The sequence below is a fragment of the Mauremys reevesii genome, linkage group 1 (assembly GCF_016161935.1).
Source record: "Mauremys reevesii isolate NIE-2019 linkage group 1, ASM1616193v1, whole genome shotgun sequence".
Classification (NCBI taxonomy): Eukaryota; Metazoa; Chordata; order Testudines; family Geoemydidae; genus Mauremys; species Mauremys reevesii.
This window is the reverse complement of record NC_052623.1, coordinates 50430744-50446878: the sequence shown is the minus strand read 5'-3', so window position 1 is coordinate 50446878 and position 16135 is coordinate 50430744. Positions and strand designations below refer to the sequence as shown.

At 42.2% G+C, this 16135-nt stretch overlaps 1 protein-coding gene across 1 annotated transcript in view; it reads left to right on the top strand.

Moving 5' to 3' along the window:
* The window catches only part of FLT1 (fms related receptor tyrosine kinase 1), a 155671-nt gene that overhangs the window by 126319 nt on the left and 13217 nt on the right, over positions 1-16135 (top strand). The window contains exons 20-30 of the mRNA XM_039501796.1: positions 1812-1925; positions 2929-3017; positions 3587-3746; positions 4136-4233; positions 4747-4869; positions 5905-6016; positions 10225-10324; positions 11758-11863; positions 11959-12101; positions 12850-12934; positions 14957-15048. Coding sequence (XP_039357730.1) covers positions 1812-1925; positions 2929-3017; positions 3587-3746; positions 4136-4233; positions 4747-4869; positions 5905-6016; positions 10225-10324; positions 11758-11863; positions 11959-12101; positions 12850-12934; positions 14957-15048 — 1222 coding nt within the window. The remainder of the gene's footprint in view (positions 1-1811; positions 1926-2928; positions 3018-3586; positions 3747-4135; positions 4234-4746; positions 4870-5904; positions 6017-10224; positions 10325-11757; positions 11864-11958; positions 12102-12849; positions 12935-14956; positions 15049-16135) is intronic.

The window sequence follows — 16135 nt, the reverse complement described above, 5'->3', positions numbered from 1 at the left end:
ATCTCTGTGTCATCCACAAATTTGATCAGCCATGATTTTATCTTTACTTCCAGATCATTGATGAAAATGTTGAATAGCATCAGGCCAAGTACCAATCCCTGCAGAACCCCACTAAAAACACCCCATTTCAATGATAATTCCCCATTGGCAACCACTTCGTGAGAGCTATCATTTAGCCAGTTCTTAATCCATTTAGCATGTGCCATATTGATATTGTACGGTGTTCATTTTGTAATGAAAATGTTGTTCATTACTAAGTTGAATACCTTAGTAGGGGGTGGTGCATTGCTGCTGTGCTTCATGGGAGCATCCTGGAGGAAGGAATTGTGGGTCAAAGTAATACTTCCTGTTCCTCACTGCTCCAGAGGTGTGGTAACTTTCTGCTGACCTACACCAGCAACAACTACTGCCCACTCAGCCCCATGCCAACTCAGCAGTTCTGGTCAGCATGTTGGGTGGGTGACTGGAGCCAAGACTTCACTCACTCCTCTCCAACCTGTAGTGGTGGGGAGTAAGGAGCTGTGCAAAGTCCCTTATCCCTGTGCACCTGATCCCAAAGGGTGGGTAGCCTATGTCAGCCAGCTCAGAATCTAACCCTTAGGCCTGGTCTACACTACGCATTTATACCGAATTTAGCAGCGTTAAACCAAATTAACCCTGCATCTGTCCACACAACGCAGCCCTTTATTTCGATATAAAGGGCTCTTAATACCGATATCTGTACTCCTCCCCGACAAGGGGAGTAGCGCTGAAATTGGTATTGCCATGTCGGATTAGAGTTAGTGTGGCCACAATTTGATGGTATTGGCCTCAGGGGCGGCTCCAGGCCCCCAGCATGGGGGGCGCTCTGCTGGTCGCTTGGAGAGCGGCAGGCAGCTCTGGTGGACCTCCCGCAGGCGTGCCTGTGGAGGGTCCGCTGGTCTTGCGGCTCCGGTGGACCTCCCGGTGACCGGCAGAGTGCCCCCCATGGCATGCCACCCTTCTTGGGGCAGCGAAATGTCTAGAGCCGCCCCTGATTGGCCTCCGGGCGCTATCCCACAGTGCACCATTGTGACCGCTCTGGACAGCAATCTGAACTCAGATGCACTGGCCAGGTAGACAGGAAAAGCCCGCAAACTTTTGAATTTCATTTCCTGTTTGCCCAGCATGGAGTGCTGATCAGCGTGGACTGTACGGGAGATGCTGGATCTGATCGCTTTATGGGGAGACAAATCTGTTCTATCAGAGCTCCGGTCCAGAAGACGAAATGCCAAAGCATTTGAAAAAATCTCCAGGCTATGATAGACAGGGATTTGGGAGAAGATATCTGTAGCATACCCATATCTGTCTGCCTACATGGCCTCAGCCCAGTAGTATCTGAGCACCTCACACTCATGGATGTTATCCTTAGCACCGCTGTGATGGAAGGCAGTGCTATCCCCATTTGACAGAGTGGGGACCTGAGGCACAAGGTGAATTCAGTGATTTGCTGGAGATCACATAGGAAGTCTGTTTTTGAGCCAGGTGCTGATCCCAAGTCCCTTGAGCCAAGTCTACCAGACCATCCCTCCTACCCCTACATGACACCAGCTGACTCAGCACACTGTTAAATATAACACTGGGAAGAAGTTAGCAGTGACTAATTCTTTATGGGTCTCACTGCAATTAAAAGGCCGCTTGGCAGGGAGGGGTAGAAAAGAGAACACAAATACACGGAAGTGTATCCAGGGATGACAATTATTTCATGTGTAAAACCTGGACAATCAGCAGGTAGTGGCATAGATCCCAAAATGAAACTGTCTTTATACACTGGCATTATTTTGTGTTCGCAGAAGGAGCCACAGCAAGTGAATACAAAGCGCTGATGACGGAGCTAAAAATCCTGATACACATTGGGCATCATCTTAATATTGTAAACCTGCTAGGAGCTTGCACAAAAAATGGTGGTAAAAGAATTTGTACTGTGCTAAATGTGGATTGAGATATTCTCTGGATAATAGTCTTCTGACTGTGTCGGTTTTGTAATGTCATCCCAGGGGCCAGCTGTTGGCTTGTTCTGTCAGTTTCACATGGATGAGCTCTGTCCACCCTCAGCTAAAACAAGAAGTCAGATTTACCCAAATAACTGCTGGCCCCTTCCCCTTTTTTACACATTCCTTTGGTCTTAGTATTTAAAGCCTTGAATACAGGAGCATCCTAAATAAGGGACCACTTGTTGCCCTAAGCCCAGCAACTGAGATCAGCAGGACTAGAAGTGCTGACTAGATTAAGTGTCATCTAGGAAGGACAAGAGGCAGGGGGGTTTCAGAAATGGCCACTGACTGAATTTTTATTCTTGAGAGATACTGATACGGAGGGTTTGTCTACACTGCAATTAAAAACTCATGGCTGGCCCATGCCAGCTGACCTGGGTTAAGGGGCTGTTTAATTGTGGGGTAGACGTTTGGGCTCGGGCTGGAGACCGGGTTCTAGGACCCTGGAAAGTAGGAGGGTCCCAGAGCTCAGGCTGCAGCATGAAATGTCTACATTGCAGCTAAACCCCTTAGCCCGAACCTCACAAGCCCGAGTCAGCAGGCTTGGGCCAGCCACAGGTGTCTAATTGCAGTGTAGACGTAGTGTAAGTGGCCAGAAGGTGAGAAATCATTCCTTCTGGATACATCACCCTATTTTGTTTTAGTAGAGATGTGCTGGGGCTTCAAAATTGTAATGAGAACCCAAACTTTTCCAGCATCCAGGGTTTTGTGTTGGCCCATCCCTAATTTTCAGCACCGTTATTTTGTGAAGGTGTCCAAGTCCTTCAGGCATGGATTCCTCTACGTTAAAATGTATTGCTGATTGTTATGCTGGGAACTAGGGATAGTTGGGTGCAGGAGAGATTTCGCTGTTCCTCAGAACTCATTTCTTATATCTTATTTTACGTCACTGAAAATGTTCTTGACTTCTGCTTAGGGCCTCTGATGGTGATTGTTGAATACTGCAAATATGGAAACTTATCAAACTACCTGAAAAGCAAAAGGAATTTTTTCTTCCCCAACAAGGTAAAGAAGCAGATGCTTTGTATTTCAATGGGTGTCCTCCCTCTCTGCAAGCAAGATCATTCAGACTGGGTGATGGGTGGGTTTAGAGCTTTGGTTTATGGAACAGAAGCATAGGAAAAGCAGCATGACCGCCTGATATCAGTGCTGTCAGGAACATGCAAGAGATGAGGCTAGGAAAGTTTTCAAAAGTTAAACCTATTTTTTTTTAATGCATGAAGAATACAAACATCAAGAATAAAAGATTGTGGATCCCTTGTGCCTCCACACCACGCTCCCTGCAGTGGAATCTGCTGGTTTCACTCAGTTTAGTGGGTTCTTTCTTTGTCACAACCATGGGGCCCAATAGTGCCAACCTTATTTGTGTTGGTGGGCACTTAGTTACATGAGTAGTCCAATACCAGCCATTCTTGAGACCCTGCTTGCCTATGTGAGCATCACACCCACAGAGGGAAGAGGAAGCTTTCAGTAACAGATCACAGATGAGACTATTTCATTGGCTGAACTGATTTCATTCATCCAGCTCCTGCAACTTTGACACAGTATCTCTTACTCCCCCTGTTTGTTTAAAGGATGCCTCGTTGCAAGTAGAACAGATGAAGGAGAAAAAAGATATTGAGCTGGTGGAAGGCAAAAAACAAAGGCTGGCTAGTGTCACCAGCAGCGAGAGCTTAGCAAGCTCCGGATTTCAGGAAGATAAAAGTCTGAGTGATGTGGAGGAGGAAGAGGAGGGTAGGTATTAATTCCTTCCTGTTCCTACACAGTCTGTGATATTTTTACAATGTACTCTGCATCTCTGAACATTTTTCCTCATTTATCACCCTAATAAACATCCGTGGGAGATGCTCACAGCGTCATGTCCAGAAGCTAGAAGTTTTAAAAAAAAAGATTATTTACTGGGTTACTAAATCTGACAGGAAAGTGTGTGACTGTTTCTTCTTAACTCTCTTTATCTTTGGGAAAAATGCTGGAGTAACAGAGTATAAAGCAAATATTATTTTTGTTGTTGGTGACAGTGGTTTGATGTCCAAGCACCACTCTACTAAAAGTGAACTTACTGGGTAACAGCGGCAGTTAGGAAAAACACCTTATTAACTTAGTATGTGTTAAATTGCTTCCAGATTCTGACGACTTTTACAAATGGCCCCTCACTATGGAAGATCTGATTTCTTACAGTTTTCAGGTGGCTAGAGGCATGGAGTTCTTGTCATCCAGAAAGGTCAGTGTTATCCTTTTGGATAGTCCGCTCCAGCAGAATCAGCCTCAGGAGAGGTGAAATGATGTCTATATTTTACAGACACCTTTCCTTGGCAGAACTCCCAAAGGAAGGGTGGCTTCCCTCTTGATGTTCTAAATATAAGCATGTGTTTATTCAAGTCTTCATACTATAAACACAGGATTAAGGTGGAAGACTGTGGTTGAAGCTGATTCATTCAGAGAATTTTTTTTTCAAGATATATTAACCACAGAGCACAAAACTGTTTAATGCCTACCTTGGTAATATGTAACAGATTCAAAGCTCATGACTTTTTGGTCTGGAAAAATGTTTGTTTGTGAAGAACTGCCCATTGTTTACAGTAACTTCATATAAACTTTTGTCAACTTCCTTAAGAAAATATTAATATGATCTTTCGAATAATAATAATTTTTTAAAAAGGAAACGGAAAGATTCAGGAAATTTGTGGGAAGGATTAAGGAAATGCAGTTTGATTGTTCAACTGTTTTATTATAGTGTATTCATCGTGATCTGGCAGCCAGAAATGTCCTTTTATCTGAGAACAATGTAGTGAAGATCTGTGATTTTGGCCTTGCAAGAGATATTTATAAGAATCCCGATTATGTGAGAAAAGGAGATGTAAGTCAACATTCAGTTTGTTTGTCCAGTTGTTCATAATGTAGCGTTTTAAACTGTTCATTAACATGGTGTGTAAATGTTTACATTCCCTGCACTTAAAAGGGTCTGAAAGCTATCGTAGATTTTCTGTGAAGATGAGCAATCCAGATGTGTTGTATATACAGTGACCGTTTGCATCCTTAAAAACAATGCTCGGAAATGCTGACCATTTCATAGCTCTGGTCTTTTAATAGTTTATATGTTGGCATTTGTTTCTTGGCTAGCCTGGCCAAGTAAGCCAGTCAAAGTGAGCTGCTTTCTTGAAAGCAATCAGTTATGACAAAAGGTGTCCGTGTCCCTCAGTGTACATGCACAGGGCCAAATTCCGCTCTTAGTGACATTGGGGTAGATTTAGCATAACTGCACTGAAGTCGATGGAGTTGTGCCAGAAGTAAGTTTGGCCTCCCACCTGTAAAATCAGGCTGAGCTAGCATGTCTCTCTCTACCGGGGCTGGGAGGCTTGCTACCAGCTGCAGTGTAGACATACCCAATATGGCCCTGATCATACAGTGAAAACTGTGCAGGCAAATTGTGCCTGTGCATATTGAAGTGAATGGAGCTTGGTGTGGGTTCTGGGATCCACCCATGTGGTTCTCTTGGCAGAATCAAGACTTATCTTACCTACCTTCCAGGAGTTAATGTTTGTAAATTGCTTTAAAGACTTAGAGTACTAAATGGGCACCAAGAATTATTGTTTGAATAACTGAAAATGTCTCCCTATTAAAATGTAATAGGCTTCTCAGTTAAAAAAAATTTACACCACATAGAGTAGATGGAAAATTCATTTCATTTTAAATAGAAAAAAAAACCTGGCAAAATAGAGAATAAAATGTTCTGGGTGACTGAGTTCTCATTGTATTCTTGGTGTCTGTAAAACAATACAATAAAATCCTGCTCCGGTGTTAACTATTCACATGGTTACATATTTTTATATCATTGCTGGTTGAATTTTGTATCCACTAAAAATAATTATCTGGCTTGTCCATTTTGTTACAGGCACGACTTCCCCTCAAGTGGATGGCTCCAGAATCCATATTTGATAAGATCTACAATACGAAAAGTGATGTGTGGTCTTATGGGGTATTGCTGTGGGAAATATTTTCCTTGGGTAGGTTTAAATGTATATTATGGAAATTAGAGAATTAACAGTTAGGGTCTAATCCATAGCCCATTTAAATCAGTGAAAAAATGCCCGCTGACTTCAACTGACCTTGGCTCAGTCCTTTCTTCCTAGGTACATATGATCTATGTTGTGTGTGTGGCTATAGGTTCAATTTCATGGAGAACCACATGAGACCAATGAACAGTCACAGGCGGCCAATGTAGCTGCACAAGGAGCATTCTAGCTATCTGTCTAAAACCCAAAAGGGACACATACAGGAAATGGAAGGAGGGGCATGCCACTAAGGAAGCATACATGGCAATAGCACAAGCATGTAGGAACAAAATCAGGAAAGCCCAGGCAAGGAATGAATTGCAACTGGCAAGGAATGTTAGAGACAACATGAAGGGGCTCTACAAATGTCAGACCATAAAGAAAGACCAGGGATGGTGTGGGTCTACTCCTCAATAGAGAAGGTGAACTGGTAACGGAAGGTGATAAGATGGAGCTGCTCAATGCCGACTTTGCTTCAGTCTTCAGACAAAAAATAACATGTGACTGGATGACTAGTGAAGTTATCGTAGACAATGAAGGGGAAGGGATACAGATCAGGATAAGTAAAGAATATGTCACAGATCTTCTGACCAATTCGAGTGAATACAAGTCAGCAGGGCCTGGTGCTATTCACCCCAGGGTGGTGAAGAAATTAACTGAAGAAATTTCAGAGCCACTGGCAATAATATTTGCAAACTCATGGATGACTGGAGAAGGGCTAACGTAGTGCCCATCTTTAAAAGGAGGGAAATGGAGGAGCCGGGAAATATAGACCAGTCAGCCTGACATTGATACCTGGGAAGCTACCAGAGCAAGGTATAAAACATTCAATTTGCAAATACCTGGAGGGTGAAGGAGTGATCACTAGCAGCCAGCATGGATTTACAAAGAACAAATCATGCCAAACCAGCTTGATTTCCTTCTTTGACAAGGTAACTAGTTTGGTGGATAGGAGAAATGCTGTGGACATGACATACCTGGACTTCAGCAAGGCTTTTGACATAATCCCACATTACAGTCTCATAAGCAGGTTGGAGTAGTGTGGGCTCAGTAGAACTACCATTAGGTGGATTCATAATTGGGTAAACAACCGCAAACAGAATAACTATTAATGGACATGTCAGATTGGAAGGAGATCTCAAGTTGGGTTCCACAGGGTTCTGTTCTGGGTCCAGTGTTATTTAACATCTGTATTAATGACCTGAATGTAGGAATAGACAGCATACAGTCAAATTTGCAGATGACACAACGCTAGGGGGGTTGCAAACACTTTGAGGTTACAGCTAAAATTCAGAGGGATTTTGATAAATTGGAGAACTGACCTATAGACAACAAAATGAAATTCAACAAAAACAAAGGTAAGGTGCTACTCTTAGGGGAAAAAAACCAAATGCACAAATACAGAATGGGGGATAACTGGAGGGCAGCAGCACTGCTGAGTAGGATCTGGGAGATGTGGTGGATCACAATCTCAACATGAGTCTCCAATGCGATGCTGTTTCAAAAAAAGCAAATGCAATTTTGGGTTGCATTAACAGAGGTATAGCATGCAAGTCACGGGAGGTGATAGTACCACTCTACTCAGTGCTGGTTAGGCCTCGACTAGAGTACTGAGTCCAATTTTGGTCACCAATGTATAGAAAGGATGTAGAGAAACTGGAAGGGATCCAGAGGTGAGTGACAAAAATGATCAAAGGGATGGAATGCAAGCCATATGAGCAAAGGCTGAAGGAACTGGGTATGTTAATTTGGAAAAGAAGAGATTAAGGGGGGAACATTATAGCGGTCTTCAAATACTTAAAAGGCTACCATAAAAAAAGATGGAGAAAAAATATTCTCTCTTGCCACAGAGAGCAGGACAAGAGGCAATGGATTCAAGCTACAGCTTAGCAAATTTAGATTAAATCTCAGGAAAAACTTCCTAACTGTAAGAACAGTAGGACAATGGAACAGACTGCCTAGGGAGGTTGTGGAAGCTCCTTCACTGGAGGTTTTCAAAAGGAGGCTGGCTAGCCATCTGTCCTGGATAGTTTAGATACAACAGATCCAGTATCTTAGCAGGGGGTTAGACTAGATGACCCTTGTGATCCCTTCTAACACTATGGTTCTATGATTCTAACTGAAATGTGAAGATACATACTTTGTAAGCCCTCCAATAGATAATTGAATCTTGGTGCAAGGTTACAAATTACAACTAGATAACCGAAGTATTTGAACAGTTTCTCTTTTATTTACCCTCCAAGATCACGGCTCAGAATTCCCCTATAGGTACATCTATGGAATGAATGATAGCCCATCTTAGAACCTGGATCTACAGCCTTGGGCTCACGGGACTCCACTAAAAATAGCTGTGTAGATGTTGTGGCTTGGTCTCCCGAGGCTTCAGATTCTGAGTTCCAGACCAACCCACAATGTCTCCCCAACTATTTGTAGTGCAGTAACCCAAGCCCAGCAAGGTCAAGTCTGGTGAGCTGGGCTCCGAGACTCACTGGCGCTCACTACGAAGACATGCCCTATAAGATGACAGTTGATCCACTGAGGCAAACGCAGCCTGACTAGTTTCAGGTGCTTTGTTTGAAAGGGAAACACAGAATCCTAGACTGCGGGCTTGACAGGAAAGTAAAGTCAATGTTTGAACATTTTGTTTTACTATGTAAATACCCTTGGGTCTGTGCATATAAGGCAAGCAGGATTTGACCCTCGGTGTAACTCTTAGGGCCCAGTCTTGTAGCCTTTTCTCCAAGAGAATAGTTACGCTGAAGTCTGAGACTATGCAGACTCTGCAGCGCTGATCCTTTGCTATGCGCCTAATATTCCTGTAGGACATAACCCTGATCCTGCTGAAGTCATTAGGAGTGTGTAATTGACTTCACTGAGTCTAGGATTTGGCTCTATAGGATTTAGAATCCCCTAATTAGTTTTGACTTTTCCTTTGAGAGCAAATAAAAACCTAGTCAAAACCAAAAATGCCCCAATAAACAGAACCTCTTTAATTTCACTGTGTTGAGATGTGCTTAAAATGACACCTTCTATTTCCACTCTTTGAAAAATCTACCAGCCACAACCCTTCAGCAACACAATGCCAGCACTTCACCGTTCACAGCTGCTTCCTACTTACACTGGCAGGCGCAGACGAATGAACATTGAAACAGATGCCGTGGAACGAACTAGAGTGCAGAATCTGAAATAAAAACCCTGTGTGAGGCAATGTTTTTTTAAGTGAAAACTGTAGGCTACAGAATCAATACTGAAAGGGAAACAACAGCATTCAGAAGAGAAGAATCTTAACTGGATCCAACACAGAGACTGACACAACAGTAGAGGAAACAGTCCCAGGCAGTCCCTCATCCAATCATTGACTAGTTTGAATACACGTTGTTGGCAGTGCTGCCAACTCTGGTGGTTTTATGGCAATGTTTGGTGTTTCTCTCTAAGCCCCAGCTCCTGGACTCAAGTAATTATTTGAGAACCTCAGCTTTCTTTTTCTTTAAAGTAAGTTTCAAAGTCTTCTTGGTTGTGGAGAAAAGCTTGAATGATCCGAGTGCACCCTAAATGCTCTCAGAAACCAAAAGGCAAACAACCCAAGTGTTGCTGTATTTTATTTTTTTAAATCACAATTCATAAACCAATGTCATGATTTTTTAGGCTGACTCATGCTGTGTGAACATTTGGAGTTGGTGAGACTGTGTCTATTAGAATTTAGAGCAGTATTTGTATGTATTGAGGAATCTAACAGTTCTTAGGTATGAAGAGAAGATACATCGCATTTCCTTTTATTGAGTATCTATTTTAAAACTGAATTGCTCTTGTTTCTTTTAAATCCAGCCATGTGCTGCTAATACTCATGGACCTGATCCAGCAAGAGCCTCAATGACCCAGACCCAGAGCCTCAAAGATATTTAGCCTCCTCACTTCTATTGATGTCAACAGTTTGGGACATTGATTTCAATGGAAGCGAAGATTCTAAAATACCTTCAAGGATCTGGGCCTAAATGCCTGTAACTTGGGTTGGCATCCATGGGAGTTGAAGGCACTTGGTGTCTTACAAGATCAGGCCCCTTGACTATGCATTCAGTGGTATAACACTAGAACTACACATGTATAGACAGTTACTCTACCTACCTCGGTCCAAGTACTGATTCATACACCTTTACCTTTAGGTGCTTCTCCTTACCCAGGGGTTCAAATAGATGAGGACTTCTGCAGCAGATTAAAAGAAGGCACAAGGATGCGGGCCCCAGAATATGCAACATCAGAAATGTGAGTTTACTTTTCCTATATGCAGAGCCATGCAAATCCGTGGATATCCACTTTATATCCATCCAAGTTTGCTAATTATTAACATATCTGCTTGAGAAGCACCATATAAGTGCCAAGTATTATCATTTTATTAACTTGGGCAGTAACAGTTCAAGCATCCCCCCAGCTTTTCTAGAAACCACCTCTAACAGTAAGGGGAGGTGAAAGGGTCTCCAGGCTTTTTTAGTCCTTGGCCTCTCTGCGGTTTTCAACAGTTTTGCCAACTGTGCAGACAACAATCCATTAGGAACTGGACTAAAAATGATGACTCATTTTACATAGGCCACCAAATTGGTCATCAAATGACAGCAACTTTAAGTCTCTGCCTTGCTGGGTAGATGACCTTAGGTACTTAGGTTGACATAAGCTGCCTTACATCGACTTAACATTGCAATGTAGACATGCCCCTAGAGATGAAAGGCTCCATACACTGTTACTAATCACCTGAGCCTTTCAGAGCCCTGATTTCATCTCAGATAAAGATGAGAAGTCCTTTCAATAGATACTACAATTGACATTTAGACAACAGAGTCCTATCAGAGCACTTGGCCTATGTAATCCTTAAACAAATGCTCTGCACTTGTGTCTGATGAATGAATAATACAAGAAGTCACAACATACTAGGCCTTGAAAAAAAAAAACTTTGATCATGTCCGTTCTGGATGAATCACAGAAATCAGGAAGCACTTTCAGTCTGCATGTCTGTCATTTGGGGAAAGCACAGGCATCAGATGTATCGTGTCTTCCCTCTGCAAAAGGAAATAGAATGAAGGTTTTTATGGTGCCTTGTCCACATCCCCCATACTGAGATCATCAACAGGACTCTAAATAGCAACAGTTACAAAAAATGGCAGAAGGCGGAGTAAAAGGATACACACCAGACTTGATCCTCTCTGGAAGGGTAACCTACTGGCTAATTTTATTATCCTACTGACACTTAAGAACTTTTTTGTTGTTTCAAATATTTTATTGCAGGAAGGAAAACTAGACTTGACCAATACAAGGAAGTGAGATATTCATATGAGTCATCTTACGGTGCCTTCCATTACCAGATAATAAATGCTCCATACCATGGTTTAAAGCTGTGCTAGGAATAAAAAAATATCTTTTAGGAGCTGTTGGTTAAATTATCCTCTGATTGCCCCCAAGGAGGAGTCTTTTTCTGAAGATTGCCTCTTTTCTTTTCAATAATAGTCCCTGGTAATGCCAGACATCTTCCTTGTTAAAATGCAGAAATCCTTCTGGCTTTTCCAGATTAATGCATTATGAGGAACAATAATTAAATCCAGTGACATGACACTACCATAAAAAACCTGGAGCTGTTTGATATGCCCCGGTGAGGAACATATTGTGCGTTACCACAAAATGTACTCATTTTGTTTTTATTTTCCCAGGTATCAAATCATGTTGGACTGTTGGCATGGGAACCCCAATGAACGACCAAGATTTTCTCAACTGGTGGAAAGGTTAGGCGATCTGCTTCAAGCAAATGTGCAACAGGTACAGAACTAAATGGCATCAATATGTTACTATACATACACTAGCTATAACCTGGACTGTCTTTATTGTAATTAAATATATTTTTGTGGTTTTAGGATGGCAAAGACTATATCCCTTTGAATACTATATTTACAGCAGATAGCAGATTTGCATATTCAAGTCCCACCTCAATCAACTCTAATTTGAGTGAAGATATTTCAGTTCCAAAATCAAACTGTGAAAACACTGAAAATGTTGGGTAAGAGAAAAAATACAAAGATGTTTTTCTTTATATGAGCTATGTAGAGGAAACATCTCCTCAGGCATGGTTTGGATTAGGATGAGAAAACAATTAAAAATCACCCTGAACTTTCTGCCATCTCCATGACCTGACTCAAAACTTTACTTTTTTTAAATAAGATCATCCTTAATTGCTCTCTTCCTCTATGCATTCCGAAATGGCATCTGGTCCTTCCTTGCCTCTCCATGAATCTCGCACTACCTCTGTATAACCCTCCAATAGGTGCCCCCGCTACATTCCTTCCCATCACCATCTGCCACTAATTTGAAATTCTACATGCTCTGGAGTGTGCAGTGCATTCTGGGGTAGATAACCCCCACATTATCAGTTGTGGATGAGGGCCAGCAGAGGCTGCTAGAGCTTCTGAGCTCAGTAATGAAATCTTCAAAGCTAAGGGAGTGATATATGGACACGGTCACGCAGAGAGGTATCTACTGGTAGATTGTGGGGAGGGGAGAGATGATAAAAGACCTAGTGAAGAGGGAAAAGGGGAAGCCTTCCTACATGGCCACTGAGTGTTAATGAGTGTTTACATACAATGGGTTTCATGTGTAAACCATTTAGCTGTCAAACAAGTTAATACATTTTAAAATATTAAAATGAAAGAACAGTCCCTATTTATGCACAACTCATTTTATTGCATAGCTGATGAGGTTTCCTAAAAAAAACCCCTCTTGATGATATCTTCTGCTTGTTTTTTGAATAGATACATAAACACCTTCAAAATGAAGCTACCCCAGAGGGTAAATACCTTTGAAGAGCTTTCGCCCAAGGATACCTTTGTATTTGATGTAAGTGATACTCAGCCTAAGTACAATGAACAGTTTTTTTCTTTATTCATATATTTACATTTAATTTTTTGTAAAAGGGGCACTTAGTTTTTCCATGTGTCTGTGCAGTACAGCATTATCTGCTCTTAGAAGTTAGGTTGTTTATAAACAATATTGTAATAGGCGAAGATCTGAAGAAAGCAAAATGAAGAGCAGAATGGACCACCGAGTTCCATAACAAGGGCTGCAACCACCTTCTACTTTGATATGAAGGTGTAGTCAACAGAGACTAGAGAATCTGGCGTCCTGTGTTCCATCTTCATCTGAGCAGCCTGACCATGCAGAGTGGGATTTCTAGTTTTGTGGTTGCACTTCTGTATCAGTAAAGAAGAGAGCAACTGAATTCTACTCCATTTTAGACAAGCTTGCTAGGAGCCTGGTAAGCTGGCAATGTGTCTCTCTATGAGGCAATGTTTGCCTACCCCCCTCCCTAATTTATTAGGCCTTGTGGAGTTGTAGAGAGGGAGATGAGAGACGAGAGCAGGGTGAATGAAGAGTATGTATATGAATTGAACCAAACCTTTGAAATGTTTAGGGGATGGACTGAGGTTCAGCTCCGCACTCAGGTTTGCCATATCAATTCCCCCATTCCTGCTGCTGCTGTCCCATGGACTGGCCGCATTGGTGGCTGACCAACGTGTTGGATTGCTGCAAACACAGCTGGACGCTTATGTAATGATGCTGGTTCTGGCGTGACCCAACTGAGAGTGCCAATTCAGGACAAAATGCTTAAACAAGGCAGTTACAGCCCAAGGCTGGGGTTTTTCTACCTCTAAGGCAAACCAAACCAGCCAGACAAAGAGGACTTTGGTCTCACCCCACTGGCTAACCACAAGTCACACAAGCAATTCCTTTAGACACTCCAGTTTCCCAGTATCACCACCAGTGCCACTCATTATGGGGACGAATGGTTATGAAAACCAATGCCCCTGTAAAAGAAAAAGGTTCTCCCGATTCCAAAGGACCAAGCCCCAGACCCAGGTCAATATAAAAATTAGATCTTACCCACAAATCACGCTGTTGCCAATGCTTTAGCATCTAAAATCTAAAGGTTTATTCATAAAAGGAAAAGAATATAGATGAGAGCAAAGATTGGTTAAATGGAATCAAATACATACAGTAATGGCAAAGTTCTTGGTTCAGGCTTGTAGCAATGATAGAATAAACTGCAGGTTCAAATCAAGTCTCTGGAGTACATCCACAGCTGGGATGGGTCATTAATCCTTTGTATAAAGCTTCCATTCGTAGCAAAGTCCCTCCAGAGGTAAGAAGCAGGATTGAAGACAAGATGGAGATGAGGCATCAGCCTTTTATAGTCTTTTTCAGGTGTAAGAACACCTCTTTGTTCTTACTGCGGAAAATTACAGCAAAATGGAGTCTGGAGTCACATGGGCAAGTTCCTGCATACTTTGCTGAGTTACAAGGCGTAGCTGCTGTCTCTCAATGGGTCAATTGTATAGCTGATGGTCTTCAATGGGCCATCAAGCAGGTTAGGCAGAGCTGACACCAACTTGTCTGGGGTGTCACCCAGAAGCACGGCATAATTTTGAAATACAGACAGTATAGAGCCAATACTTATAACTTTAAATACAAAAATGACAGATGCATACAGACAGCATAATCATAACCAGCAAACCATAACCTTGTCTTAGACACCCTATTTGACCCCCTTTATATAAGATTTGGTGCCACTATAGAACTTTGGTTGCAAGCATGTTCTATATGGTCCCAGTTCAAATCAATAATGTGACAACTTCATAGGTGTTTTTGTTTAAAACGTTGCAGCCATGTTGGGTTCATGTGTTCATTATAGCCACACAATGGGTACCCATTTTCAAAAGTAACATAGGCACTCAGAAGCCCAGGTCTCATGGAAAATCAACTCCTAAGTTGCTTTTGAAAATTTGACCCAAGAAGAATGTGATTCTTTTAAAAATTAACTTTTTTTCATTAAATGCCTAATAGGCTTTTAATCTTTTCCAGGATTATCAGGCAGACAGTGGGATGGTGCTGGCTTCAGAAGAACTGAAACACTTTACTTGGACAGAGAGCAAACAAATGCAAACGCTTTTTGGGTCTGTGTTTCATGCCTCTTTCTTGTTCTTTACACACGCACACACACAAAAAATATCAAAGAGGGTCTTGCATGTTTTTGTGCTGAATCACACTTGCCAGAACAGTCTGACACTCTGTAAATCATTTTGCTGGTGATCATGCTGTGTGACTGGTTTATTTATTCAGTACCCGGGACCAGATCATCCAGGAACCTGACAGTAAATTACAAAAGTCACCTAGATGCATTTGCGCTGCCCCAATGTCCTAGTTCTATATCTGATGGACCAGGTGACCCAGGTGACTAATCCCAGACTGTGGTAGATGGCTGCAGGAAACAAATTCCAAAGATCAGGGCTTTTTGCTGAGAATGACTTGCTGTTGGTCCTGGAAGTTCTCAGGAGACACCAAATGCACCCAGCAGATATTCATCTAACAATGCTTGTTTTTGCCCTTCTCTTACATGAATCAGCTAAGCATAACCCATTTAAGAGCCACAGGCTCAGGATGCTCAAGTGGCAACTTTACAATAGATGGATGTGAGGGCCTCATTTCTCTTCCTGCTTTTAAGCACTTTAATATATTGGCCACCTTCCTCTGCCTAATTCCTGACAGCTGCCTGAGAGGGGAACAAGGGCTGTCTATTAAATGTACTGTACTAACATGACCTAGCTCTAGACGAGGAATGTTTATTTTCTCAGTTATGGTCAGTGGTTCCTCAGTTCCAGGGCCGTTATGAGACTAAAAGTCTCAGACAGGTTTCAGTTCCCAGGTTAAGGCCAGCTCACAGTATGGAGGCTGCCCTGACCCGAGTGATCATTCATCTTGTGCTGGCAATAAGTTACAGCCATCATGCCATCTTAATTGTGCTCGACTGGTCACACTGAAGACTGTGGTGTATTGTATGGGGGATCTGAGCAACTGCAGATGATAAAGTTCTTGGTCAAAATCTAAAATGATTTGCTTATAGGAAAATTTCATTGATTAGCTATATTACTTTAGCTGAATGTGTGCGTGTGTGTGTACATACACACAGAGAATACTGAGTGGAAAGGTTCTATTGGCAAGAATTAGAAATGGAAGAATCACTTATGAATGCTAAAGCCAAGG